The sequence below is a fragment of the Calliopsis andreniformis genome, unplaced genomic scaffold, assembly GCF_051401765.1.
Source record: "Calliopsis andreniformis isolate RMS-2024a unplaced genomic scaffold, iyCalAndr_principal scaffold0022, whole genome shotgun sequence".
NCBI lineage: Eukaryota > Metazoa > Arthropoda > Insecta > Hymenoptera > Andrenidae > Calliopsis > Calliopsis andreniformis.
In genome coordinates, this window is record NW_027480432.1 from 8,616,056 (window position 1) to 8,641,314 (window position 25,259).

At 34.6% G+C, this 25,259-nt stretch overlaps 5 protein-coding genes across 13 annotated transcripts in view; 3 read left to right on the forward strand and 2 right to left on the reverse strand.

Moving 5' to 3' along the window:
- Nucleotides 1-9,915, reverse strand: part of Shab (Shaker cognate b) — an 87,117-nt gene extending 77,202 nt beyond the window's left edge. For 2 of the 6 annotated variants that reach the window (XR_013003182.1, XM_076391399.1), the window contains exon 1: nt 9,467-9,911. The gene's annotated coding sequence lies outside the window, so the exon portion shown is untranslated. Of the gene's footprint in view, nt 1-8,972; nt 9,097-9,466 lie in introns of those variants that run through there. The other 4 variants (XM_076391403.1, XM_076391401.1, XM_076391402.1 and 1 more) reach the window with 4 other exon arrangements.
- On the forward strand, nt 9,656-20,429 carry Uk114 (reactive intermediate imine deaminase A homolog UK114). 2 transcript variants are annotated; one of them, XM_076391436.1, is made up of 6 exons: nt 9,656-9,751; nt 9,849-10,017; nt 19,466-19,626; nt 20,002-20,070; nt 20,165-20,220; nt 20,292-20,429. In XM_076391436.1, the coding sequence occupies exons 2-6, from the start codon at nt 9,956-9,958 to the stop codon at nt 20,355-20,357; spliced, it is 414 nt and encodes a 137-aa protein (XP_076247551.1). In that variant the 5' UTR covers nt 9,656-9,751; nt 9,849-9,955; the 3' UTR covers nt 20,358-20,429. The 2 variants fall into 2 exon arrangements, with proteins under 2 accessions (XP_076247551.1, XP_076247550.1); XM_076391435.1 differs by lacking the exons at nt 9,656-9,751; nt 9,849-10,017 and adding an exon at nt 18,856-19,319.
- On the reverse strand, nt 10,804-12,891 carry Tcs3 (Probable tRNA N6-adenosine threonylcarbamoyltransferase Tcs3). The gene is made up of 4 exons (XM_076391426.1): nt 12,646-12,891; nt 11,500-11,941; nt 11,231-11,409; nt 10,804-11,152 (listed from the first exon to the last, which is right to left on the reverse strand). Exons 1-4 carry the CDS (start codon nt 12,758-12,760, stop codon nt 10,881-10,883), a joined length of 1,008 nt encoding a protein of 335 aa, XP_076247541.1. The 5' UTR covers nt 12,761-12,891; the 3' UTR covers nt 10,804-10,880.
- Nucleotides 13,094-18,538, forward strand: LOC143187302 (uncharacterized). 2 transcript variants are annotated; one of them, XM_076391420.1, is made up of 5 exons: nt 13,094-13,232; nt 14,560-14,618; nt 16,065-16,825; nt 17,264-17,415; nt 17,778-18,538. In XM_076391420.1, the coding sequence occupies exons 3-5, from the start codon at nt 16,067-16,069 to the stop codon at nt 18,181-18,183; spliced, it is 1,317 nt and encodes a 438-aa protein (XP_076247535.1). In that variant the 5' UTR covers nt 13,094-13,232; nt 14,560-14,618; nt 16,065-16,066; the 3' UTR covers nt 18,184-18,538. The 2 variants fall into 2 exon arrangements, with proteins under 2 accessions (XP_076247535.1, XP_076247536.1); XM_076391421.1 differs by lacking the exon at nt 13,094-13,232 and adding an exon at nt 14,197-14,275.
- Nucleotides 20,430-23,449: 3,020 nt separating the features above from the next.
- LOC143187308 (AN1-type zinc finger protein 1-like) lies at nt 23,450-24,835 on the forward strand. Of its 2 annotated transcripts, none has more exons than XM_076391428.1 (3): nt 23,450-23,589; nt 23,678-24,092; nt 24,168-24,835. In XM_076391428.1, the coding sequence occupies exons 2-3, from the start codon at nt 23,685-23,687 to the stop codon at nt 24,546-24,548; spliced, it is 789 nt and encodes a 262-aa protein (XP_076247543.1). In that variant the 5' UTR covers nt 23,450-23,589; nt 23,678-23,684; the 3' UTR covers nt 24,549-24,835. The 2 variants fall into 2 exon arrangements, with proteins under 2 accessions (XP_076247543.1, XP_076247544.1); XM_076391429.1 differs by having other exon boundaries at nt 23,471-23,592.
- The last annotated feature ends 424 nt before the right edge of the window (nt 24,836-25,259 follow it).

The following is a 25,259-nucleotide window of genomic DNA, read 5'->3' on the forward strand; positions in this document are numbered from 1 at the left end:
TAATGAGGCCAAATTTCGAACCTGATATCATCGTCTGCCTGACTATTTTCGTACGTATGGCACAAGCATCTTCCTTTATTACTGTACGCACACAGACGCCCAGAGGCGCATAAATTCGCGAGAGGAACCGAAAGGCTTCGATCGGCCGTCGAGGCGAAAAGAACGAGAGAACGAAACAATGGGAAGAGTTTTTGGGCACACCTGAAAAGTGTTTCGCCGCGAACATTATGCATAGCTGGTACTATTTATATGCGAGGTTAATACTCCCTGACCCAGTTACGCCGCGAAAAGCACCTGTCCCGATAGTCCTGATTCAATCGCACGTGGGTTCGTGCAGAGTCTAGATCAGTATGTAACGGGAGCGATTTAGTTTGACGAAACGCCGCGGGCCGCGATCAATGGCCATTAAACTGCGCGATAAGAATCCGCGCTGCCTGCCAGCGCACAGTGTTTTAAGAGGAGATAACCATTTCGATGTTTCGAAAAAAGTATCGACCCGTACGTTACAGTCAATGAAACTTATGTAAGGTTGTCATTTTTGCGAATTTTACTTGAACGTTTTGAGAGATTAGGAAATACCAAATATTAGAAGGGAATAAAAAGAGATTGGCTTTTTCAATTATTTATAGTGGCTTTCCACTTTAAAATGTTAGCTCGTCTAAGAGAAGGAATTTCTGAGAGAAGTTTCTAAGAAAAATTCGAAGAAAATCTTACGAAAAGAAGATAATTTTGCAAGTATGTAAAAAAAAGAAAATTCCGCTATGATGGATTGAAAAAAGTTAAAGTTTTTGTAACTTGGTTTTCAAGTTTCGGGTTTTAAAAATGATTCTTAAAATGTTAAAGTATAATTCAAAAAAATAACAAAGTTATAGAAGTGTCGTCAGTCATCAATAACTCAGTTAATTTTCATCCGACTTACTTCAAATTTTGTTTGGGATTTCCTAATACTATTCTCTTTAGTTGTATGTACAGAATTTTCAATTGAATAATTAAATGCTACATAATGTTAAAAGAAATATTAATCTTTTCACACCTTTTCGAAGTTTCTTTTTAAATTCTACCATCTTATAACAAATTCATTTTTTTTTTATTCGTAAATATAATTAAAACTAGTGTCTTATGATTTACGAAAATGGCATAGTTTCTCATTCTAAAGTTTGAAAAATTACACGTCTACCCTTTTTCAAGAAATATTTGAAGATCACTCACATTGACCCCTATTGTAACTGCAATAATTAGCTAATATTTTTGTATGACATTTTTAGAAGAAGTACCTTAAGAAATATACTTTCTGAAAGCATTGTAGATTTTTCAGAAAAAAGTTTAAATTTGTTCAAAAAAAAATCTTGAAAATAGCGTTTATTTTTAGTCGTCACAGTGGTTTCCGCCTTGAGTAAATTAGCTTACGGTGACAGTAATTACGTAGGTGGCAGTAAATCGATCTTTTACCCAATAATAAACTGCAGAAGAACGAAAAAGCTAGCCATCAGAGCCAATCAAAGTGTGATTGAGTTTTGAATGTGTATTAGAAACCGAGGCGCTACCCTTTATAATGAATGTATCGAAACGATCACTCGTTCTTGTATTATTCATAATCTTCCTGAAGCACGTCAATGAAACAGCAATAAAATATGCAAAAAGCGTTCCTGAAGTGTCTCCTCATTTTTAGAATCGCTGCATAGACGTTCGCGCGATCGAATCTTCCAGAGCGTGAAAGCTTCACAAAAGCTGCCATTCAAAGACCTAATGTCATCCCTTTAATGTCTCTTGGATAAACGATATTACGGTTGAATGAACGTTACGTTCAGTGACGAGCTGGGAATGATGATTTTCCAACGAGAAAAGAGAGAAAGGCGTATAATTTTGTCGAGTGTAAATATTTTTCGTTTCACTTTTCTTCTATATTCAATTTTGTGTATTTACTGGAGTGATCAATAAAATTTGCAGTAATCGCTAAAAATTGAAAACACTATTTGTTGAATATGAAAGTAATCAGACACGTGAAACTTAAATATATCTAAATTGTTATACAAATCAAAATTTGAAGTAAAAAGAAGAAATTAGATTTTTAATGACAAAAATAACATAGAGAATTATTTTTCATGAGACACTTGAACGAAAAGTATCGATACATTTTTAAGGTGGTGTAATTGGTAAATGGTCTTTACTGTAAATCTCATCTTCTATTGGAAATGTATTCCTCAATTATCTTGCTTTATATTAAATTATATTTCTTTAATTTTTCAATAAGAAATCTTGTCTTTTAGAAAAAGAATTAACGAGTGCAGAAAAATAGCTAATAATTATCTCATTACAATTCCCAATGCAAAATCTCTTAAAACCACCTTCAAATTATTCAAATAGATATTGTCAAATCGCCAATAAACGTTCTTTAAATGGGCTAGCTACCCTACGTGGATTTCTATAGTAGACTATACAGGATTACAGTACATTTTTGTAGTCCCCAAATAAGATGACCAAGTCCAGAGGATTACACCTTCTTAACCCTGCAGACATGACCACTGCTCTCAAACACGTATCTGAACTGAAATATGTTTACATAACTTTGAACTTGGAAGGCGTAAATGTCTCGTACGATACGCGAAAATTAGGTCAGCCCGAGAGAGCAAAGAGTATACAGAGTGTCTCAGAGCTAATGGTACAAGCGGAAAGCTAGTGATTCAACACGACTCAAAGAATAAGTCGAAAATATAGAATGAAATTTGTTGGTATCGTATTTCGTTTTCGAGAAAATTGAATTGGAATTATGATAAGCTACAAGCGTACGAAAATGTACAGTCCCATGCCATCAAATTAGGACCACCCACAAAAATTCTTTTTTCTAACCGTAAACGTATGATATAAATTGCAAAATATCTTTGATTGCCCTAATTTGTATTACAAACTAAAATGACTGTGTGCACAAGCAATCGGTTTATATTTTACTGTCATTCTTCAATCTGGTACCGTGTAATAGGGTAAAATCAACCATGAATTTGTTGTCATCCTAAAACATCTCTCTTCTCACCTGGCAAAGCAAATCACTCGACATGAATTCAATAGAAAATGTTTGAAATTTGCTTAAAAAGCTTGTCTATTCATCCTCAAATATTACAGTAGCCAATTTGAAAGAAAAGATTGTAGATATTTGGCAAAACAGCGAAGACATAAAAAACATCATAGAACAATGTATACACAGCACGTACATTATTAACATGTATTTTGTGCACTTTTTATGTATAATATTCATACTTGATACACATTTTATTAAAGTTCACTCATGCCTTGTAATTTCATTACAAGCATTGAAGAAGTAGAAAATTTTTGGTGGCCCTAATTCGATAGCACGGAACTGTAGTATTGTATACTCACTGTCTGACCACTGTCTGACCACTACTGACTGTCTCTACTTCATCGTAGTTTCCTCGTTTAACCCTCGAGTGCCTGAAGCTATTCTTTAGTATACTCACTCCTCTATAAGATTCAAAGTAAATTTTCTCAAAAACATAGCAGTTTCATAGAATAAAATGTATCTAAACAATAATATGATTTCATCTTGAAAGAAGATGAATCATTGAAAACGAGTAGGATTATTAAAGAATGCAATTTCTCTCAACTATCTTCGTGAGGAACTTGGAATGTTAGAAAAACAAGCTATATTATTTAATTAGAAAACACAAATTTGGGAGTCGTGTTGAACCTATTTCGTTTAAAGTAAAGTAATTTTGGAAATATATGAGAGAGGTGCTTTTTTGTCAAAGACCAAAGTGATTTCGTAAAAAGGAGACATACGTGTATTAAATTTCCTGAAGTCATTTTAAAGGACGAATTTTCTACTTCCATATGCTTAAGTAAAATTTTCACGAAAATATTACTACGCTAGAAAATAGATGAAAAAGTGAAAATACTTTTTCTCCAAAAAATTGTAAAAATTCAAATGGTTTCAGTTTCCTTACAAATTTTTCGTGATCGAAATCACCATAGATTTAACGATTGGAATCTCACATTTACAAAAACCTCTACAAAAGAAGTTGCTCAAGCTTTTTCACTTTAAATAAAGTGTGCTTTGATGATATTATATTTTTTGTTGCCCAAACTATTCCACTTTGAATGAAACGTGCTTTAATGACGTTGATCCTGTTTTATCAAAAGTGAAAGCGAAGAAAAGTAAAGAAATAATTTCAAGAAAGCAACTAAGTATTAAGCTTATAACGAGAGATTGTGTACAGATTTCCCAGGTCAGTGAATTGATCGAAATGGTTCGATATTGCGGCCACCTGGTCACCTCGATTTAACACCATCCCTTCTGTAGAGATTTGTTAGGAAAAGCTTTATATTCCATCGCTAGCTGTTGATATCGAAGAGCTAGTAGAATTGCAAAGGCAGTTACACAAATCAAAGAGAATGCTACTAGAGAGTAGCCCATAAGTCGCTTTCCCATTCAAAGTTAGTAATAATTATTTATTAACGTACACAGGGTGTAAACAATATACGTGGTAATATTTTAACAGGTGACAAGTGGCTCAAATGCAATACAAAATATCCTATAACATAATATAATATAATACCTTGAAATTCACATAGCTATATGCAAACTAATAATCAGAGGATTCTAATTGTAATTGTAATAAGATGCATTAAAGATAAAAATTATCAGATGCATTAAAAGATAAAAATAGTATTAAAACTATTGTATCTCTACAATTTCTCCATATTTCCATACACACAATTAAAGAAACAAGACCTAAATCAAAATTTAGATCATCTTTCAAATACTATCATTTGCATTTTGCTTTTTATATTGCACATATTTTTTAATATTACATGCATTCAGCAACTTTCTACACATTTAAATGCATAAAAATCCAGTCTAATTATGAAGTACTTCTTAAAATATACTTGTTCGAATAAACGAACCTTTTCTTTTTTTAATGTCTTAAAATTTTTGATAAAAAAGATATCACAAGTCGCGTTTCGTTGGCCTCCTGACTGAGCATGACCCCTTAAGAAGGTATCTGCACGCTGCACGACCCCAGCTCCTGGGAAGAGGAGGTTAAGGGAGCAGAGAGAAAAGGGAAATCGATCATTACCTATCAGGGCGACCTGGCTAGCCAGCGTGTCGCAAAACGAGACGATCACATGTCAGCCCCATGGAAGGAGTGCCCTCACGTAAATGGACAACACGCTGTTGCAGTTTCACGCAACTTTTCTTGCCCACTCTCTTGGATGCTCTATCCACGGAGGGTCCGAGTTATCTACTTTGCGCAGATCGATCAGCGTGGGCGGAAACAACTGCGCGAAACGGAGTACTCCGATCTTTGAGCGACCGATTCCCAGTGCAAACACGAAAGAAAGTCTGTTAACCCCTAACAACCTAGTTTTTGAGAACTGTTAAAATAAACAAAGAGTTTTCTTTCAGAAAACTTGGGGAATTTTGGAGACAACGCAAAGTGGATAATTAGACGAACTAATTTCGCAACGAAATAAACATTTTTGATTCTGTATGTAAATTAACTTGAAATTGTGTCCATTAGACGCTGCTGGGTTACTAAGGGATGAATTTGAGTAATCTAAAACTTAGCAAATGGTATAAATATTGAGATGTGTGAGTTTCCTGTGTTTTAATCAGAACCTGACTTTTTTTAAAAATCAAATTCTTTCGTGGAAAAATGCACTTTATCAAGTAAACGTAAAATAACTAAATAAAAGTTTCTTTCTTATTTGACGACCATCTTAAATATGAGAGACAGATGCATGAAAATGAAACTAAAGCCAAATTCAAGTTATTTGATGCACTCATTTGAGAAAAATCGTAAAAAATCAAACTAGAATTCTATACTACCACCTTCTTTTCTAAATATTTGTAAATCAGCAGGGAAAAATGTCATTGAAAAAGTTAACACATTATTAATTAAAATAAATAGTAGACGTAAATAAATATGTATAAACATTTTGTTGAATTTCATTTAAATAAATTCGACCAACTTTTTGGTCTCTAATTTTTATCTAAATTGTAAAGAATCATGTCTGACAAATATTTCGTTACTTTTCTGTATTCATGATTTTTAAGACCCAAGTTTATTTATTTCTGTAAAAATATTGTAGGGAAATTAAAGATATACTTTATCTGAAATTTTTCTTCAAAATACTTAATTTGAAACATTTGATACTATTTAAATGAAGGCTGAATAAAATTTAAAACAAACACGTATAAAGTAAATGAAGATTTAACATGAAATATTTTACTTAAGCTTTTTAATGTATTTCTATCCAATTCTATAACCACAAAACCTGTAAATATTGTTTTATTTCAATTTACTCAAGCACTCACTGTCTCAAATAGTGTTTTTCATATTTTATCTCCAAACTTGGCATGAAATCAACTCATCAATATGCTTATACCATATACTTTTACAATTGCACAGTATTTTCAATTACTAATTAAATCAACTTCATACGAAAGCAGAAAATTAATACAAAAATATAGAAACTACAATTTTAGCAAACAAAAAATATACAGAAATAACGTGCATACTTTTCGAGGAAGCAAAAGTACACTAGGAAAACTGAAAAACAGACGTCCTTCAATCGAACTTAATTGTCTGTAAAATGAAAGAAATCTATTAACATTCGACGACACAATTACACGAAATATTGGCGCAGTTCGACGAACAATAAAACCGAAAATTCCATTTCCCAGCCCCCGTGAAAATCGAATTTCCCACGTAATCGGCCGTCTCGTGGTCACCGTGCGAAAACAACGGCCACGCCAAATATTAATTTCCGCTTCACGTGATATTTTGAACAGCGACGAGTTTAAATGCCACGGCGGCATTTATTCGTGGCATAATTCCAGAGCAACTCACTCCCCCTAACATCCCGGGGTGGCTTCGTGCTCGTTATGCTCAATGTTCTGGTTATCGATCGAATTATTATCCCTAGTCATCATTCAGGCACATTTCGATCGGCCCTCCTATCCCATTCGTCCATTCGCCCCCGTGAAAAGTCGACCGCAGCAACGAGAAATCGCAGAGGTGAGGCGAAGGTAACAATCAGAGGAGACGCGCGACATCGAGCATTATTTAAACGCGCGATGACCAAGCATTGTTTAGATGCACGATCTGGATCTTGGCCGCGGGTCAATACGATGTTGTATGGCTAGCAAAAATATTCGCGAAGTGTCGTAAGTTTCGAATTCTTCGCTTCTAATAACGTCGCTGGGGACGCGTACGCGACGCGACGAAGAAACGCGAGAATTATGGGGGAAATTGTGGTTGGGGAAGAACCTCCAAGTGGAGCACGAGGGTGGAAAGTGGATCACGATTTAATATGGAATTAGAGTCCTATTAAACTGGTCTAACGGTGAATCTTAAATTGAGGTTTACAAATTTTGAAATTTTTCTTGCTAAACTTGGAGAATTATAGGAAATTTTTTTAATGGATGAAATTTTCGAAATAATCGTGTTTATCACTACAAAGTAGATCATGATTTCATGTGGAATTAGAGTCCTATTAAACTGTTCTAACGGTGAATCTTAAATTGAGGTTTACAAATTTTGAAATTTTTCTTAATAAACTTGGAGAATTATAGGAAATTGTTTTAATGGATGAAATTTTCGAAATAATCGTGTTTATCACTACAAAGTAGATCATGATTTCATGTGGAATTAGAGTCCTATTAAACTGTTCTAACGGTGAATCTTAAATTGAGGTTTACAAATTTTGAAATTTTTCTTGGTAAACTTGGAGAACTATAGAAAATAGCTTTTATGGAGGAAATTTTCGAAATAATCATGTTTATCACTACAAAGTAAATCGCGATTTAATGTGGAATTAAAGTCGTATTAAACTATTCAAGCTGTGAAATACTCAGTAAAATTTAAATGTTCTGAAAATCTGTGTATGAAATATTTATCTTCAAAAGCTTTAAGTATAGAAAATAACATTACTATAAAATAGATCACGATTTAACGTGAAATTGAAGTCGTATCAAACTGTTCAACTCGTGAAATCTAAAGTAAAATATAAAAATTTGGAAGTTTCATAAGCATATAATTTTTCTTCAAAGTCTTGAAGATATATAGAAAGTAATACATCGAAACAGTCATGCAACAATTTAATGAATACGCTTCTATTAAGTAGATCACGAGTTAATATAAAATTCAACTCGTATTAAACTAACCAACCCAAAACTAGAGAAATCTGATTCCGAATATCATAAACTGTGTCTCAAAAAAAACTTTCGAAAGCATAAAAAATAGCACTGGTCGATTTGTCTTTCAAGATAGTCGTATAACAATTTAATGAACGCGTTGCTGTAGCGTCGCGGGCAACAGTAGTAAAGATGGACGATGAGCGTTAGCGCACAGTAGTAAAGGACGATTATTTACGAGACTGCATTCTCAAACACAGTGTTTCAGAACAGAAGTTTACAAACTTGACTGGGTAATGATGTTCGTAAGAAGAAACGAGAAAGTTGCAGAGTGGGTTCCTAGACAAATCGTACTTCAGTTTTTTTTAGAGGAACTTTTCTTTCGCTAGATCCACGTATAACGAACTCTCTATCCTTGCTAGTATAATACTTTCATGAGACTTGCATTCTTATAACGTAATAGTAACGTAGAAGCTGCAAGTAGGAAAAAGACTACATGGTCAGAAAAGTATTTCTCTAGCATTTTGGATAAATAAAAATAATACTGGTTCATAGCAAGATCTAATCATTTCGAGGTTATTAGTTGATACCACACGTTCTAGAATCCGAGACAAATCTTATGACCTACAAAAGGACTAATTAACAAATCCATCTCTTCAACTCTTTTAATTCTTCGTCGTACGAAAACTCCAAACGATTTTCATCATACCTTTTAAGATACAATAGTCCTTCACTAACCACACTTTGTCCCCTTTCGACCTTTATAACAATAACCACTGAATACTAAATAAAAAGAACACTATATGCTCCAAAGACTAACCACTCAACTGACGTTTCCCTCACTCCCAGGACCACTGAGAGATTCTTCCTTCACACTGCCTCCTCTACATTCCCATGCTCAGTAATCTCCACTTCCGACACCGATTTACATTCCTCAATTTCCACCAGAAACGTTCACCACTCCTGTCACTAACACAAGATTAAGAACGATTCGACAGAAAACGTCCCGATCCCCGCAGAATCCTCGTATCATCTCGACGTTGACAACACGATCATCGAAATGTCCTTAACCGTGTATCTACAGCGATCACGTTATTCGAAGGTGGAGGTGTCTATATAGTACGCTAGTTTTGACAGATTGAAGTACGAGCAGCTGAGAGAGCCGAGTTATCTGGGTCTGTACGCGCGTTATTCGGGGACAGTATTTAACGCGCGCCGGCACGGTGCTATAACGAAGCAGCTACTATACGGAAATAGACGTGGAGGCAGTAGAAAATCGAGGCATCGGTGACGGTTGATTTTTCTCTGACTTACCTCCGTTTTAAGCACGGCCGCCGTCCGTTCGAAAGGACAAGATGCGCACCATGATGTAGCACCACATCTTGCCGTGGCTACCGCCGAGGAATAATGCACCACCACGAGTAGCGACGATATGTGACGAACAGTGACGACGACAGTATCGTACTGCCACTTGTTCCACGCCAAGCGCTGCGATCGACGTTCGCGCGTCTATCGATTAGGGGATGGTCACCGTGACACAGTCGCGCACAGTCGACGATTTCACGCTCTTCACGGGCGGGAGTCGCGAATGGAAGCGAGGTACGACCGTGCACGTTTACACCACCGCACTATTTTTAATGCCCGATCGTGTTTTGCGGCGAATCTCTAGGCTCTTCTGTCTTTTATCTTAAAATAGCGGCGCGCTGTTCGAAATGGCTGGTACCGACGCTGGGGACCGCGGACGTTGCCGATCTGTAGCCGGTTGCGATGACGATACGGATTATACTAGCGTTATAACTGGTGATGAAGCCGACGGAGGTATTGTTTGGACTGCGGCCAGACACGCGCCTGCGTCGAGGATTGCTGTAAGTCGGTGTCTCTATTATATGTGTGATGAAAAGTTTCGTTTTATATGCGATGCTTCTTTCTTTCCTCGCGGAACGGTTGTTTGATGTGAGGTTTGAATTTGTGATGTGCGCGCGCATGCGCGACGCAACTGCGAATATTCGATATACGTATATGGAAAGCGCGGGGTTTTTGAATGAATATTCGTTCTGCTGAGCCAGTGTCGAACAATTTATTGTGTAAATTGTTATATCGCACAAAATATCTAAATAAGTGCGATTGTTAGTTATACAACAGAATTGTAGAATTTATTCAAAAAGATTTTCAAACATAAATTAAGAGTGATAAGAAAATCATCTATCTGCAAATAACGTATAATTATTCTTCTGATGAATTATTCATGTAAGGTAACCTTTAGATAAAACTACTCATTTTTTTCTAAGCTTATAAATGACTTTTTGCTTTCCCTGGAAAATGTATTTTTTTTAACTTTCTTCGGCTTAAGCGTTTATAAAAATGTAGTTCGGAAAGAAGTATGATTTTTTTATATAATTCCCCCTTTCCAATTGTACCACCCTGCATTTTAATAACAAATATAAGAGAAGTTATATGAATAACTAAATTATTCCTGAATATTACAAAAAATTTATTCATAACATACTATCTACAAAACCAGTATGTGATATAATTCCAGTACTAATGAATAAAATGATGAAAAATTAAATTAATAACTTAGTTTAATATTCTTTTAATTTGCAATGATATTTCTTCCTTTCTTTCTTTATTAAAATATAAAAATGTTCAAGTTTATTACTGTTATTTTTTTATTGCAAATTCAAAGTAATTTACATTGATTATGATACATAAAAAATAGTTCTAGAATTTATTCTCTCCAAGAAACATGCACATCATCTGTCCGATACCTCTGTACACAAGTGGTTTCTGTCCATGGGGTATGTCCACTGCTTTTATATTGAAGCAATCCTGCTACAGCAATCATTACACCATTATCTATACAGTATCGTTCATCTGTGGCATGAAGTTTAGCATTCCTTTCATTACACATGATTCTCATCATATCTTGTAGCCTTTCATTGCATCCCACACCACCAACAATTAACACTTCTGATGATTTTACATGAGCCATTGCTCGTTCTGCAGTTTAATCAAATACAGAATATAGAATACATTTCCAATTTTATAATTACTGGTTTACAATGTTTCGAACAATACCTGTAATTTCAATAAGCATGGCAAATACTGTTTCTTGTAAGGAGAAACATAGATCCTCTGGAGTATATTCTTTTGAGTCAAGCCAAGAAGAAATATGTTCTTCTACGTGGCTTAAAATCCCAGAAAAAGATACATCCATTCCTTTCACTACATAAGGCAATGGCGCTAACTTTTTACCTCTTTGTATTAAAAAAACAATTAATTATGCAAACAAAATATAATTACCATACGCGTAGATGTACAAATTTTGTTACAATGAAATAACTTACTTCTTTGCTAATTGCTCTATATTGTAACCAGGACTAGGATCATTGGAAAGTTTTATCAATCTTGCAAAACGATCCAAACAATTTCCAACAGCTATATCTATTGTTTCACCAAATATACGATATCTCTGATGTGAATATGCAATAATCTGTGTATTCCCACCAGAAACATATAAAACAGTGGGATTCTCGCTTCCTGTGATTAAACGTCCCATTTCTATGTGACCAATACAGTGATTTACTGCAACCATTGGCTTATTATGCAATTGAGCAACTGTTCTTGCTACCAGAGCAGCAACAGTTAATGGTGCTCCCATTCCTGGACCTTTCGTGTAACACACTATGTCTATATCTTTTAATGTTATTTTGGCATCATCCAATGCTTTTTGCAATACATCCAGAATATGTTTTCTGTGGTGCTGTGCAGTCTCACGAGGCAGAAATCCTTTTCAAAACAATCTTTAAAAAATTTTATGTATGATGATAGATATTAGGCAACAATTAATGATTTTCTTTAATTTGATCAGAATATAGCCTCAAAGAAAAATATTGCACATAATTTTAATTTTGTATTAATTATATATAATATTCAAATCTAAGTTAAATATATCATAAGCAATTGATTATTATTTTGTTAAAAATATCATAGTAACAACTTTCAAACAAATTTATTAATTCTTCGATTTAAAATACTTAAAATACTTATTATAACTCAAAATTGGACTCAAAATCTGAGTTAAGTACTTAAGTATCTGAATCTGGGCTCGAGTACTTAAATATCCAGATTCTGATTTTCTTTGTTGATAGATTACAAATTAATGTAATTTAAAATTAAAGAATGTAACTAAGATTTTATTTATAATTTGTAAAAACAGCCATAAGGACAGCCATAAATTCTATGAGTAAAAGAGCTCTAACGTATATCAATATTATAAATATTTAATTCAAACATTTCACAGAACATGAATTTTATATAGATGCCACCACTTTACTCTCAATAAATATAATTTTATTGCACGTGTACAGACTTCACGTTTACAAATTACCGTACATGTATTTTGTTTACAAACTCAAACGTTACAATTAAAAAAAAAAGGCTTTTTCAATTAATCCCCAGTGAATGTAAGTAAATACAAAAGGTTATGGTACCTTCGCCTGGCGGAGTGATATACGTATGCCGTACATTTGATAAAATATTCTCATCCCGAATAATTCCAATGCCCAATTTATTCGCGCTGCCTTCGAACCCAATAGCGATCACCATTTCGATTATCAACTATCAAACTTCAAAATTCTTCGTAATAATAACCGTTAGCGTTGGCACGTGGATGAATTAATCACCCAATAAGAAACGTTAGCGCATGCGCAGTGCGATTATATTTATTTAACTTTCCACCTCGTAGGAGTACTCGAAAAAAAGTGGAACACAGTATATTTATCACGATAAAAAATTACAAACTCAATTTATATAACCTATTTCGTAAAAATAATTCACAATTTTCCCAGAGAAAGGACTGAAAATAAAGAAATCGTTCGCATGTAATACAAGGTATTTACAGTGTCGACCGCAACGCCACCTGCTGTTCGTCTCGTTTGGAATGCATCCTCTGCATTTGGTGCGGCTCTCGAAGAAAAACTCTCCTTTAACAATCTCCATTCGTAGAACGTCACGCGGAAGTGAATCATCGGGATTCGTGGCAGAAAATGCAAGTTTCCGAGTTGCCGCGGTGAGAAAAGTGAGTGTCGTAATCTCGAAAGGTTCTTCACCCGGTGAACGTCGTGAAAAAATTGCTCGAGTAACGCTCACTGGGTGGGCAATTGATTTTCAAAGTGACCGTCGAGCGAATGAACGCCTCTGACGCTTCCGTACGAGTTAGCAGCCAGCGCTGCCGAGAGTTAGATCCATTCGTATACTGTCGAGCAAAAGTGAAGCCGCGTTGAACAAAACGAAAAATATATATATATATATATATACATAATAGTAAAACAAAACGAACGAAAACATAGTGCAAAGGTGTGTACCAGCAAACGGAAAAAGGCGAGAAGAGCCGACCTTCGCTTTTGTACGAAAGGAGCGAAGGAGGCTATACGCGCGTATATACCGGTCCACGGACTCCTTCTTTTTCTGTCCATCTCCTCGAGCGACGCTCGAGGTGTCCCGCGACTCCCGAGGCTTTCGTTACGACACCAGCGAGGTGTTACCCGGGTAACATCCGAAATGGTGTCGCGAGAAAGACGGCTCCGCCGGCCGCGGAGTCGCGCAGTCGGGCCTTCGCGTGACCTTGACGTACCCGTTACACGAGCCACGAATTCCGTGACGCGTTTCGGTGTGGCTTCGCGACGAGGCAGCCTCCGACGCGTACCGAAGAGATGACGTTCGCGCGCGACACCCTCGACGGTGTCGGAGGCGTCGACAAACCTGGCGGCCGTGCGCTGCGTTCATCCAATTTCCCTCGTCCTCTGCACGTCGGTTCGCGGTGTGCTCGTCAGTGCACCATTGACGGGCTGCACTCGCGCGTAATCGGCCGCCGCGAGTGCCGTCGCCGACGGCGTTACCCGGGTAATGCCCGAGAGAAACTCCACACCCTAGCGCGTAACCGTCCAAAGGCCGCGAGAAATGTTGGACACGATCGGCTTCGGTCGTCGCGCGCGCGGGCCGCCTCCGAAAGGCGATCTCTGAATTTGGTTCGACTCATTGAAAATGTCCACGCGACCCAACATTTGTGGATCGTGGATCGGAAGCGTACTGCAATTCTGGAATATGCGGAGAGCGGCGATGGTAAGGCATCGCGACGGGTGATGTCCAGTACCACAGTATGGATTTCGCGAATTTCAAATTCTGAGAAACGCTTTTGACCCGGGAATAATAACTTCTCCGCTGCTTGACCACTACAGACGATACCGATTTGTGACATATAGAATTTATTAACTTAGGCCAGTTGACACGAAGGACGACGTGGTACTGGTCTTCTAGCAAATCTCATGGCGATTAATCCAACGTATTATCATCTTTATGGCGGTTCTGTCATGTATTGAGAATTAACGTGTTCACTGCTCTCACAGGAGTTCGGATCACCAGTTTTTCGCTCCTCCAGTGTCTTCCATTCTACCATCGGCGTGAGGTAAATTGTATGACGGTCTAAATAGGATGGTCAGAGAAGAATTGAAGTATTCAGGGCAACGAGGGCATTAACCACATTTTAACAGAAATCTAGATGTCTGCTGTCTGTCTACGAAAAGAAAGCTAAGCAGTGTTTGCATTTTTGCTCTAGTTATAGTCTACGTAGGGATGTAAACACTGCTTAGCCTTTGTGCCTTGAATAGACAGTACATAGAAACATGTTCTCAAAATAATGAAAATTAGAAGAACTTGTGCTTAAAAATCCTTGTTTGCTCAATTCAAATATTTGAATTATGTTGAGTCAACATCCTAAGCCATACAAAATTCAATGTGGTAGGTAAGCAAGAAGCTCCCTGTTGACACCATTATATAGCATTAATTGTGATTTCAAGATTTAATGAAGATCTTCATAGTTAATTTTTTCAATATAAATAAGCCCAATATGGTTTATGTCCTTGTTGCCCCCAATGCTTCAATTAGCAACTTGAATATCTCTGGAATTATGAGCATAAGAGAACAATTTTTTAAATAAAAGTTGTTTGATATATTGGAACACTGTATGAGTATAAGAGAAATATTTCTTGAACTGAAAGCCAAACTGTTCCTCTTATTATTTTTCAGAAGAGCAGAAAAATTCAAGAGATCATGCATTTATTAACATTGTACTTCAAGTAATCTGTATCATTAAGTCTTGTCTATTTGTTAGACAATGTAGATTCCAATTATTACAAAACAATAAAAAGAGAGCAATGAAATAGCATATAAAATTCAATTCTAAAAGAAATAGTTAGGATGGGATCAAGTTCAATGTGTATTTATAAATCTAGGTCAGTTTCAATATCCTAGTTTTGTTTTACAAGTTCTGAATACTACTTGGAAGCAACAACATTTCAATAATTATACTTGCAATGTATTCAATCTATATAAACTGATTTGGAAATTTATAATGAGTATCTGTAAGTTTTAGATTATTTTAACGATATTATTAACAAATATTTTTATGTTAAAAAGAATCAAACCCTTTAGCAATATATTCAAATTTGCTTTTAAGTAGTACTCGAAAATAGAATTCTATAGTAGGTGCTAAAAGAAGTCATATTATTATGCAATCAATCTTCCTTGTCCTTGATTGACCTTACGCTATAAGTCATTGTACATATTTCTCTTGAGAGCTGATTATGTTTGTTAGCCAATAAACATCAAAATGTTTCAAAAAAAGAAAATATGGATGACTTTTATATCTTCTAAATGATTAAATCTATAATAAATTTGATATGTTTAGAAAATGGCCCTTTTTATATTGAACACCTTTTACTTGAAAAATCATTCTCTTACTTCCATAGTTCCAGAGATATTGAAGTTGTTCTTATTGGATCACCCTGCAAATACTCCAGCAATTTATCAAATTAACAGAAATGAAAATTCTCATATGTCCTGTATATTTCAGGAATGTCTCGAGACTATGACAGGCGAAGAGGAGGCAGCGGTAGTGGTAGCAGCTCTAGTAAGTTACGGATGGATACCAGTGTATCCCAGCCCAGACCACACGGTGAAAATTCAGGGAAGCGGCGAGAATTAGATAACGTAATGAGAAAAGCTCGAGAATCTCAATCAAGCTATTGGAATAAGAAGCTGTTGGAGGTAGAGGAGCGGGATCCAAACAGGTGGAGACATAGCGGATACAAGGAGCTTTACGTTGGAGGCACAACAAGTGGAGAACCCAGCAGAGGACACCCTCGAAGTCCAAGAAGCCCTAGACCTAGGAGCCCCCACAGTCCACGGCCACGCAGCCCTCGAACCAGAAGTCCACGTTCACCTCGCGATAGGTCACACACCAGAGGACGACCTGCACGCAGTCCAAGTACAGGCAGTACTTGTTCCGATCGATCATGCAGTGTCTGTTCGCCAAAGGAACGACGACGTATTGCCCAGCCATCTCGTTCGCGTTCAAGATCACTCACACCAGTTCGTGCTCGAGCACATCCGAAAGAGATAGTCCCATCCAGTTCACGAGTAATACCGACTCGAACCAGACCACGATCACCTCCTTTACCACGTCCACGCACTCCCCCGCCTACACCACAACCTCCACCACGCCATCAGAAGGACTACAAAACAATTAAAGAGAAAGAAACCAAAGTCCGGCGCAAAGAAAAGCATCACACACGAATTCCAGAGGATCCGCGTGTCCCAGACCCTATTCCACTGGTAAAACATATTCTACTGGCATTGATTATTATGAAACATAGTTCTTTAACCCTCTACAATCGAATGCCTCGACAAAAGCATGGGATTCTTAGTGCTCATCTTCATCGTTACACGAAAACTAACGTGAACCATAGAAAAGAATTTAATACACAGTATTTACAAATAGAATGTTTAATTAAAGCGTCTGAAATAATTACATAAGTTACATTTGAACAAAAATCAAGATGTTTGATTCCAGGGTTTAATGAATATGTTTGTAGTCAATTTTCTCAATATAAGCCCTATGTGGCTTCCAAACGCTTCAATTAAGCAATTCCATTAAAGTTCCGATCGTAGTGGGTTAATATAGTTTCTATATCTCTTATATACACTAATTTTCTCCAGTCTTACCTATTTATATCCTTATTTTGTCAATATGTAACTATCAAACTTGCACAGATGCGTAAACCTGTAAAGGTAGAAAAAACTCATTCAACTCATGGAGCAGCTCCAATGATTAGGCCTCCACCCGAATCTTCACCTAGTGAAGACAGTGATAGTTCTTCTACTACATCGCACGTGGGTCCACCTAGAATGACATTATCAGAGCGGTATGATACGAATCGTTGCACTATTTTTGTAGGAAAATCACATTTATAGTTAGAATTCTGATAGGTAACCGAAAAAGTTCTGTTGCTTTTAGAAGTTAAAGGGTCTCTTATATTTTTCTAAAAACTGAGTTTTGTTAAAAACGAAATTTGTGAACAATCTTGTTGAATAAGGTTAATTCAATGTGTGTTTTACGTAAAAAATACAAGCTATCTTACTGTAACTTTAAAAGCAACAGAACTGTCTCTTGTTTATCATGTATTCAATTAGCTTGATGTGTTAGAAAAGCATATAGTATATCTATATTTGGAATCTATCAGAACTAAAGAATTGACTTACAGTAATGCAACATTTTCTTTCACAGGTTTGGTAAAATGGCACAGTGGAGCGTAGATCGTAGGGACATGGAAAATATGCGTATCACAAAAGATGGAGAGAACTCGATGAAAGTTGTAATAGAAGGTGAAGAAAGAATCGCAAGATTAGGATACGATTCTCCGCCACCAGGACACTATCCTGAGTCGCTTCTAGCCCAAGGACCAAGAGGTCTCGAATGTTGGGATGATGTTCGCGTTAGATATGATTATTACAAAGCGAGAGGATATCTTCGAGACCTTACTTTAGATGACTATATAAAATGGGAGGAGTGGTGGTATAAATATCAAGAATGGTTAGAAGCAGAACGTTTTTACGAACAGTGGGCCTCTTCAAACCGTCCTTCTGGAGGAAGTCGCAAGAGACGTGGTCGACGCAACAACACTGCTCACTGAAGTTTTGCAAGCCCACTGCAAATCATTTGACTTATAGACATTGTCACCAGCAAAAGATATTGTAATATTTGTTGTGCTTAGAAAGGACTGCAGAAGGTGTGCAAATGCTCTATCGTACATAAGTACATACATATATAAACACACACAGGCACACGCATATATATACGTATATATATATATATATATATATTACAATAAAAAGTATGACTGTGCTGTAAAAATCTCGGTCTCATCGGTTTATTAAGTAAAAATTTAACAATACGAAATTTGTTCCCTTCTTTTTTGTATTATTTTGATTTTTTTCCCTTAATGTTTCATGTTTGTCAAAGTGTATAAAATTAAGTAAATATCATGCATATTATTAATATTTTCAAGAAATTAATTTTCAAATTTATACTCCCTTTTTGGAAAGTTTTCTATTGTATCAAGAGACATTTTTAAACCATGACTATTAACTTGAACACTCGTAGAGTTAGCTTCATGTCTTTCTAATTAATAATATTTTATTTTTTAATGAGTCAGCACTGAAAACAAAAGAAAAGAAAATGGGTCAATAAAATACCTTTTTTGTAACTTCATTTTTAAAAAATATCAACTTTCAATAGTTACTGAATACGCAATATTTAACAGAAATGGTTGGAGTTACTAATTCTTTTAAATAAACTTGCGTGTTCAAAAAAATCATATATTTTATCGATCTTTCATATCATAATTTAATTTTATAACCCAACTATGTGGATATATATGTACATAAAATTTATTAACTAGTATTTAACAGATTTTTTAGGACCTCTATTTTAGTGCTAAATTTCTCGTAAAAAAAAACTACAGAAATTTAATTTTTAAACAATTGACTTTCTTTCGCATATATTACAATAATTATATTGACAATCACATTAAGGTAGCCCTATCAGAAGGTGGATAAGTTACATGAGATAAGCGTTATTTCCACAAAGGTCAAAAGTTTATCAATACATGAATATATTCAAAGAAACTCTTGTGCTTATTGAGTCAGTTTAATTAAGACTATCTAGTGAATACGTTTTAAACTAAACAAAGCTAATCATGGCATCGCAAAAAATTGTGCGAAAAATAATATCGTCTTCCTTAGCTCCAAAACCTGTTGGTCCCTACAAGTAAGCAACATGTCCATGACATTGTAAATTTTTTAAAATTTGATTGCTTACAAGTACAATTCAAATTAGTCAGATTTTTGGCATAAGATCGGATTTTATTTGAATAACATTCCAGTGTTATAGTGCAAAAAATTTTGTTTTAACAGCCAAGCTGTGCTTGTAAATCATACTTTGTATTTATCTGGAATTCTTGGTATTGATGTCAAAACTGGAAAACTTGTTGAGGGAGATGCTGCTGCTGAAACCCGTCAAGCTCTCATAAATATGGGGCATGTTTTAAAAGAAGCTGGATCCAGTTACGATAAAGGTTTACATTCACTTGTAAAACATAATTACATAAAACATTTTTGTTTCCTATTTTTCACAACTGTCATAGAGTACTAACGTATCAATTTTATAACTGTAACTTCTAAAGATTTAGTTTTTATTTATTAAAGATAGACAAAAGTAATAAAAAATAGTTTTCATGAATATTTAAACAATTGTTTTTAATAATGAATGAGATAACTTGTACTATATTTAGAGACAAGAATTAATTTCACTGATAATAAAGAACAATAAAATCACACAAAAAAATGAATAAATTTAGTGCAGTAGTTGACATATTCAGAAATAAGTAGTATAAATATAAGCAATTAATTATCAGTAGCAACATTTATCTTTCATATACCTTTTTTTACAGTTATAAAGGCAACATTATTTCTGAACAACATTAACGATTTTGCTAGTATAAATGAAGTTTACAAAGAATGTAAGTCAGAAATTAAAATAATATTAAATACTAGAATTTAAAAATGATAAAAGTGATTTATAATACTTATATAATACACACACTTTTTGCACAGTTTTCAAGGAGAATTATCCGGCTAGATCAACATTTCAAGTTGCAAAATTACCTATGGTATAAATGATAAATATTTCATATACTACATACTCTAATCTATTAGTATTAATTATAAAATATTATTCCAGGGGGCCCAGTTTGAAATTGAAGCTATTGCTGTGACTGGTGAAGTAGAAACACTTTCATCATTATAAATTAAAAATATTAGACTTTTATTACAAATTTTATTGTGAACAGTTTTTGAAACTACTTTCTGTTTTTTTAATTGTAATCAATTATTTTAAAAATTTAAATCAGCTGTAAGGAAGGCCAAATATACATACTATATTAAATTATCTGTTATTATTACTTATCACCTTGCAATGTTCTTGCAATTCCTGAGTTCATATAATGCAAGATACATTCTATACAAAGTAGAAAATGTTATTGTCCTGTAAATAAATTGTAATTTTATTGAAAAATATTTGTATTGCTTTAATGTTTTCTTAACTGTATGTATATATAATAATAATAATGTACTAATTTCAATTTAATTATTAACTTACTGTATACTATTTACAATTGTAACTATTTTGATATTTATATAGAATCAGTCAGAAAATATCATGTACTATTATTGCAAATGCATAATCAATTTAAATAATTGCTCAAATTGATTAAGATATTGCAGTAGTATTGCATAATATTTTTAGCTAGCTTTATAGTATATAACAAGTTTAGTCAAAATTGATATTTGAGAACCAATACTCTTCATCTTGTGCCTTTTCATTTTAAATATGTGTTACATAATAAAAAAAGTAAAAAGTCAGACATTATAAATTATAATAATTGTACGATTTCATACCAGTCTTTGGATTTTCTCATCTATGTATTAATTTATCACATTTCCATTCATCCAGTTTCGTCCTTTGCTTGCTACACTGAATACTGTAAAAAAAGTTGACATTAATTCTTAACAACCAAAAATTAAGACAAATTGTTACATATACTTAAGAAATATAACTTATCTTTTTGGGGATTGACCAGGCCTTCCTCTTCCCTCATTTCTTTCAATGCTCTTAGGTTTTTCTCCCCAGGAGAAAATCTTTTAAAACCTCCAATGTCGACTTGATAAAGAATGGTGCTTCTTCTGTATGTTTCTTCAAAATTTCCAATGCTTCTTCTATTTCTCTTCGACTGGCATCCTCATCAATTTCTTCTCTTCTTTCTTCTTCCCTTTCATATTGCTCTTCATTTGATTCTTCCTCCTCATACTGTGTCCCATTTTCTTCTTCTCCTTCATACTGTTTCTCACTTGATTCTTCTTCTCCATATTGTCCTTCTATTGGTTCCATTTTAACTCTTTTTGGTCTCCCTTCACCTCCCTCTGTTTCATCCTCAGAATAATTGCTTTTCACATTCCCACAATTCAAAAACTCAAAATTTGGGGGAAACGGTTTCTCTCCTATAACATTAGTACATCCTTTCTTTCCAGGGTGCAATAATCTGATATCATGACGATCCTTGAATCTTGATAACCAGCCTAGACTCGCTTTGAAGTCAGATGATCCCTCAATTTCCTTGTTCAGTTCTAATGCCTTTTTCTGTATCAGTGAATCAGTGATCACATCCCCCAATGCTCTCCGTTCTGAAAACCAAATGTACAAACGTTTCTCCAAATCCTCGTTTGCTGGCCTTCGCAGTTTCTTTCGTTTTCTCATTTGGACCCCTTGATCGGCAAGATGAGAAACTGCCAACCCAATCCCTCTAATTCGGCGAACAGTAGTAGGGTGAATATTATATTCATCAGCTAACTCATTAACTGTCACACCACTATTCAATTTCTGATATATTTCCGTTTTCTGTTCTATCGAAAGTGATGTTTTTCTCTTAATATTATCGTTATTCGCCATTATTAGCAAACTTGTATGCACGTATGGATTTTCACTCGAATAATTAATTAGAACAATAAACACATTAGTCGTAAACAATTGCCGATTCTTCTTTCTTCGTTGATGCTATTTTGTCTTTAAAATATTTTCCTCTCTTTTACTACTTGAATCACCGTCAACTACATCACACTATAAAAATATCGTTCATTACTGTTCACAAACGCATTACTAGCCCAATATACGTGGAAACTATAAATGGTTTTTGTTAGCTTTTAACTAAATTGCGTTCGATAGATTGGCGATGCACTGTTAGGGAACGAAGTATTGTTTGATCCAATTTGGTTATGCTAAGACGACTCTTGGAATTCAAGGAAATATAACCAACAAAAATACTGTCAGTGTAAAAATATGCGCCAAGCATACGCAGAAATCGTGGTTATTCCGATTCCAACAGAAACACTGTCAGTGTATCCCAACGAAAACACTGTCAGTGTTAAATAGTACACCCAGTACATTTGCAGAAATCGTGATTATTTCGGTCTTACAAAGTATCGAAATCAAATAAGGCCAAATATATTAGCCTTTTATAGCTTATGCAAATAGTTCAGTAAGCGCTCTAAAAAATTTACGAGATGAGCATCACTTTAATAATCATACGCAATGTGCACTCTAGAAAATTTGCCACATAAGCGTCACTTTACGAGTCATACATAATGTGCGCTCTAAAAAATTTACGAGCAAGCATCACTTTAGGAGTCATACACAAATCGAAAAATTAAACCTAAAATGTACTTGGCGGGCCCTTTTGCATCGAAATCATAATCCACAATAGCTTATTTAAAAATAAGCAAGTTTTTGAACAAATTAAGTACTATTTGTATACCAGTTATATTGTTGTAAAACGAAAATGTGTATACTATTAGACACGTATGTACACACATATTCCCATTAATTCTGTCAGAGCTAGATCTAGGGGATGCAGGGAGTTTCGAATAAGCTTGTGCCAGCTCTGCTAAAAACTAAAAGTAAGCAATTAAAAGTAATTGATGAGCAATTATAGGAAATTAAAGAACAATTTTTGATCTATGTTTTATTGAAATGGTTACTAGTATGAGCTAACTTCACATAGGTCGCTTATTTGACGTATAAACTGATTCAACCCCACCACTCGTGGTGCGAATGCACTTGGCGCGAGTCGCGAGTTTCTACCGAGACTCTTGATTGCATTCATCATGCTATGTATGAAACACATGCGATTTATGGCGTTGTCAACTTATTTGTATACATAAGAGATTGTTATATCAAGTGTGTTTTTACAGTATGGACAGTCAAGTATGCGAGGACGGTAGATTATTAGATTTAATCGATGAGGCATGGCATAAGGAACGATTACCTATTGATATTGTAGTACCAATTGCAAACTTGCTCGATCCTGAAAGTGATAATGATGACTCTCATATGACATTAAAAGAATTGGAACAGAAGTGGAATAATTTAGCTCTAGGAACTCTCAGTGAAAATCATTTACATTCTCCAACACCTCACAATTAAGGAGGTAGTAGTAGATTGTATTAACAATATTTATATAATCATCTTATTATCATTTGTTTACTTTCATTTCTGTCATATTATTTATGTTACAGATTCAAAATGGAATTTCCTAATTTAGGTGTAAAATGTCCTGTTGAAGATTGTAAACGATTAAACTTTGAACCATTTTCATGCAAGCATTGTCATATTCTTTTCTGCATAAAACATTTTGATGTAGTTTCTCATAACTGTAAGAATTTTCATAAAACAAAATTGTCAAGTTACTTGTGCTCTGATGAATCTTGTACGCAAACTTCAGCTATTGAAATGCTATGTGTTAAGTGCAAAAAACATTCTTGCTTGCAACATAGATATCATGGGTGTTTAGAATATACAAATGAAGAAAGGACAACAAAATTAAAAAAATGGCAAATACCAAAGAAGCAGTTTGCAGAAGCTAAAGCTATAGTAGATCAAGAGATATCAAATAATCTGAAAAAGTCCAAAAATACTGCAATGGCAAACAAAGTATGTAGTATTGTTTAAATAATTCAGAATTGTTAATTAAATATAATATACTAATTTTAAATATTACCTATTTAGGTACGACTCATGCGTATAAAGGGTTCTGCTGTTGGTCCAAAAACTGTACCAATGAATGAGCGTTGTTATTTTCTTGTATATGCATCAATCAAAGCATGCAATAAAAATGTAGGACCATCAAAAGGTATTTATGTAAACATGAACTGGATAGTTGAAAAAGCTATAAATTCTATGGCTGAAATGTTGAAAATACCAAACAGTAGCGATATAGAAAATGCAGCTAAATTACACTTATTTCATCATTCAACTGGTACATTGATATCTAATGCAATGGATATACCATTAACAAAGCTATTTGAAAATTCTGAACTTGTTGATGGACAAAGTGTTATTTTAGAGTATTCCAATGATACATCTGTAAATACTACTTTATATAAGTAAATTACTTTACATATAAAGTATTTTATTAGTTTCATTCAATGCACAGTTAGAAACAAAAAACCCAGATACATAACCTCTATCTCTGTAAACTGTCAAACGTCACGCCCGGCAAGCGAAAGTCATATCATTTTAAATAATCACAATTTCAGAAGGAACCGGCAATCGGTACGCGACTACTAAAAATAACAGTAGTTTATAAACAAGTCCAATAAAAATACATTTATTAACAAGAAGTTTCACAGTATTATTCATACTTGCCGCAAATCTTTGCCAAGACTCCAAACATGTTACCAATCACTTCAATTGAACAATGTCGCCACTTTCCAATTGATGTAGAACTACAAAAATCGCATTCGGTATCTTCCTCGTTCGCGCAAATTTACATAAATCTATCTTCTTCGCTCTAACACACCTAGTAATTTAATTCTCACAGACATCGTACTAGATTTCACTAGACGTCTACGGGCATACGAGCCGCTTAATATGCTATTTTTGCAATAATGCATATACTAATTTTATTAATATTTGTATCAATACGTACATGAAGGTTCATAGAGTTACAATTAATCAATTTCCATGAAAAAACATCTTCTAAAATATTTTAAAAAGCTCAAAATTTCAACATTTTGAAATTCTTGAAACTCGAATTCAAAACTTCATAAGATTTCAAAACTCATAACTCTTGAAACTATTGCATTTTGTTTAAAGTCT

Excerpts from the sequence above, each read along its gene's own strand:
- Tcs3 (XM_076391426.1), bottom strand. The coding sequence starts at position 12,760 with ATGGTGATCGCTATTGGGTTCGAAGGCAGCGCGAATAAATTGGGCATT. Across the intron at positions 11,942-12,645 it reads TATCACTCCGCCAGGCGAAG|GATTTCTGCCTCGTGAGACT; the intron begins GTACCATAACCT and ends TGTTTTGAAAAG. Across the intron at positions 11,153-11,230 it reads CATGCTTATTGAAATTACAG|AACGAGCAATGGCTCATGTA; the intron begins GTATTGTTCGAA and ends ATTAAACTGCAG.
- LOC143187302 (XM_076391420.1), top strand. The coding sequence starts at position 16,067 with ATGTCTCGAGACTATGACAGGCGAAGAGGAGGCAGCGGTAGTGGTAGC. Across the intron at positions 16,826-17,263 it reads TCCCAGACCCTATTCCACTG|ATGCGTAAACCTGTAAAGGT; the intron begins GTAAAACATATT and ends AAACTTGCACAG. Across the intron at positions 17,416-17,777 it reads AGAATGACATTATCAGAGCG|GTTTGGTAAAATGGCACAGT; the intron begins GTATGATACGAA and ends TTTCTTTCACAG.
- LOC143187308 (XM_076391428.1), top strand. The coding sequence starts at position 23,685 with ATGGAATTTCCTAATTTAGGTGTAAAATGTCCTGTTGAAGATTGTAAA. Across the intron at positions 24,093-24,167 it reads ATACTGCAATGGCAAACAAA|GTACGACTCATGCGTATAAA; the intron begins GTATGTAGTATT and ends TTACCTATTTAG.
- Uk114 (XM_076391435.1), top strand. The coding sequence starts at position 19,249 with ATGGCATCGCAAAAAATTGTGCGAAAAATAATATCGTCTTCCTTAGCT. Across the intron at positions 19,320-19,465 it reads AAACCTGTTGGTCCCTACAA|CCAAGCTGTGCTTGTAAATC; the intron begins GTAAGCAACATG and ends TTGTTTTAACAG. Across the intron at positions 20,221-20,291 it reads AAGTTGCAAAATTACCTATG|GGGGCCCAGTTTGAAATTGA; the intron begins GTATAAATGATA and ends ATATTATTCCAG.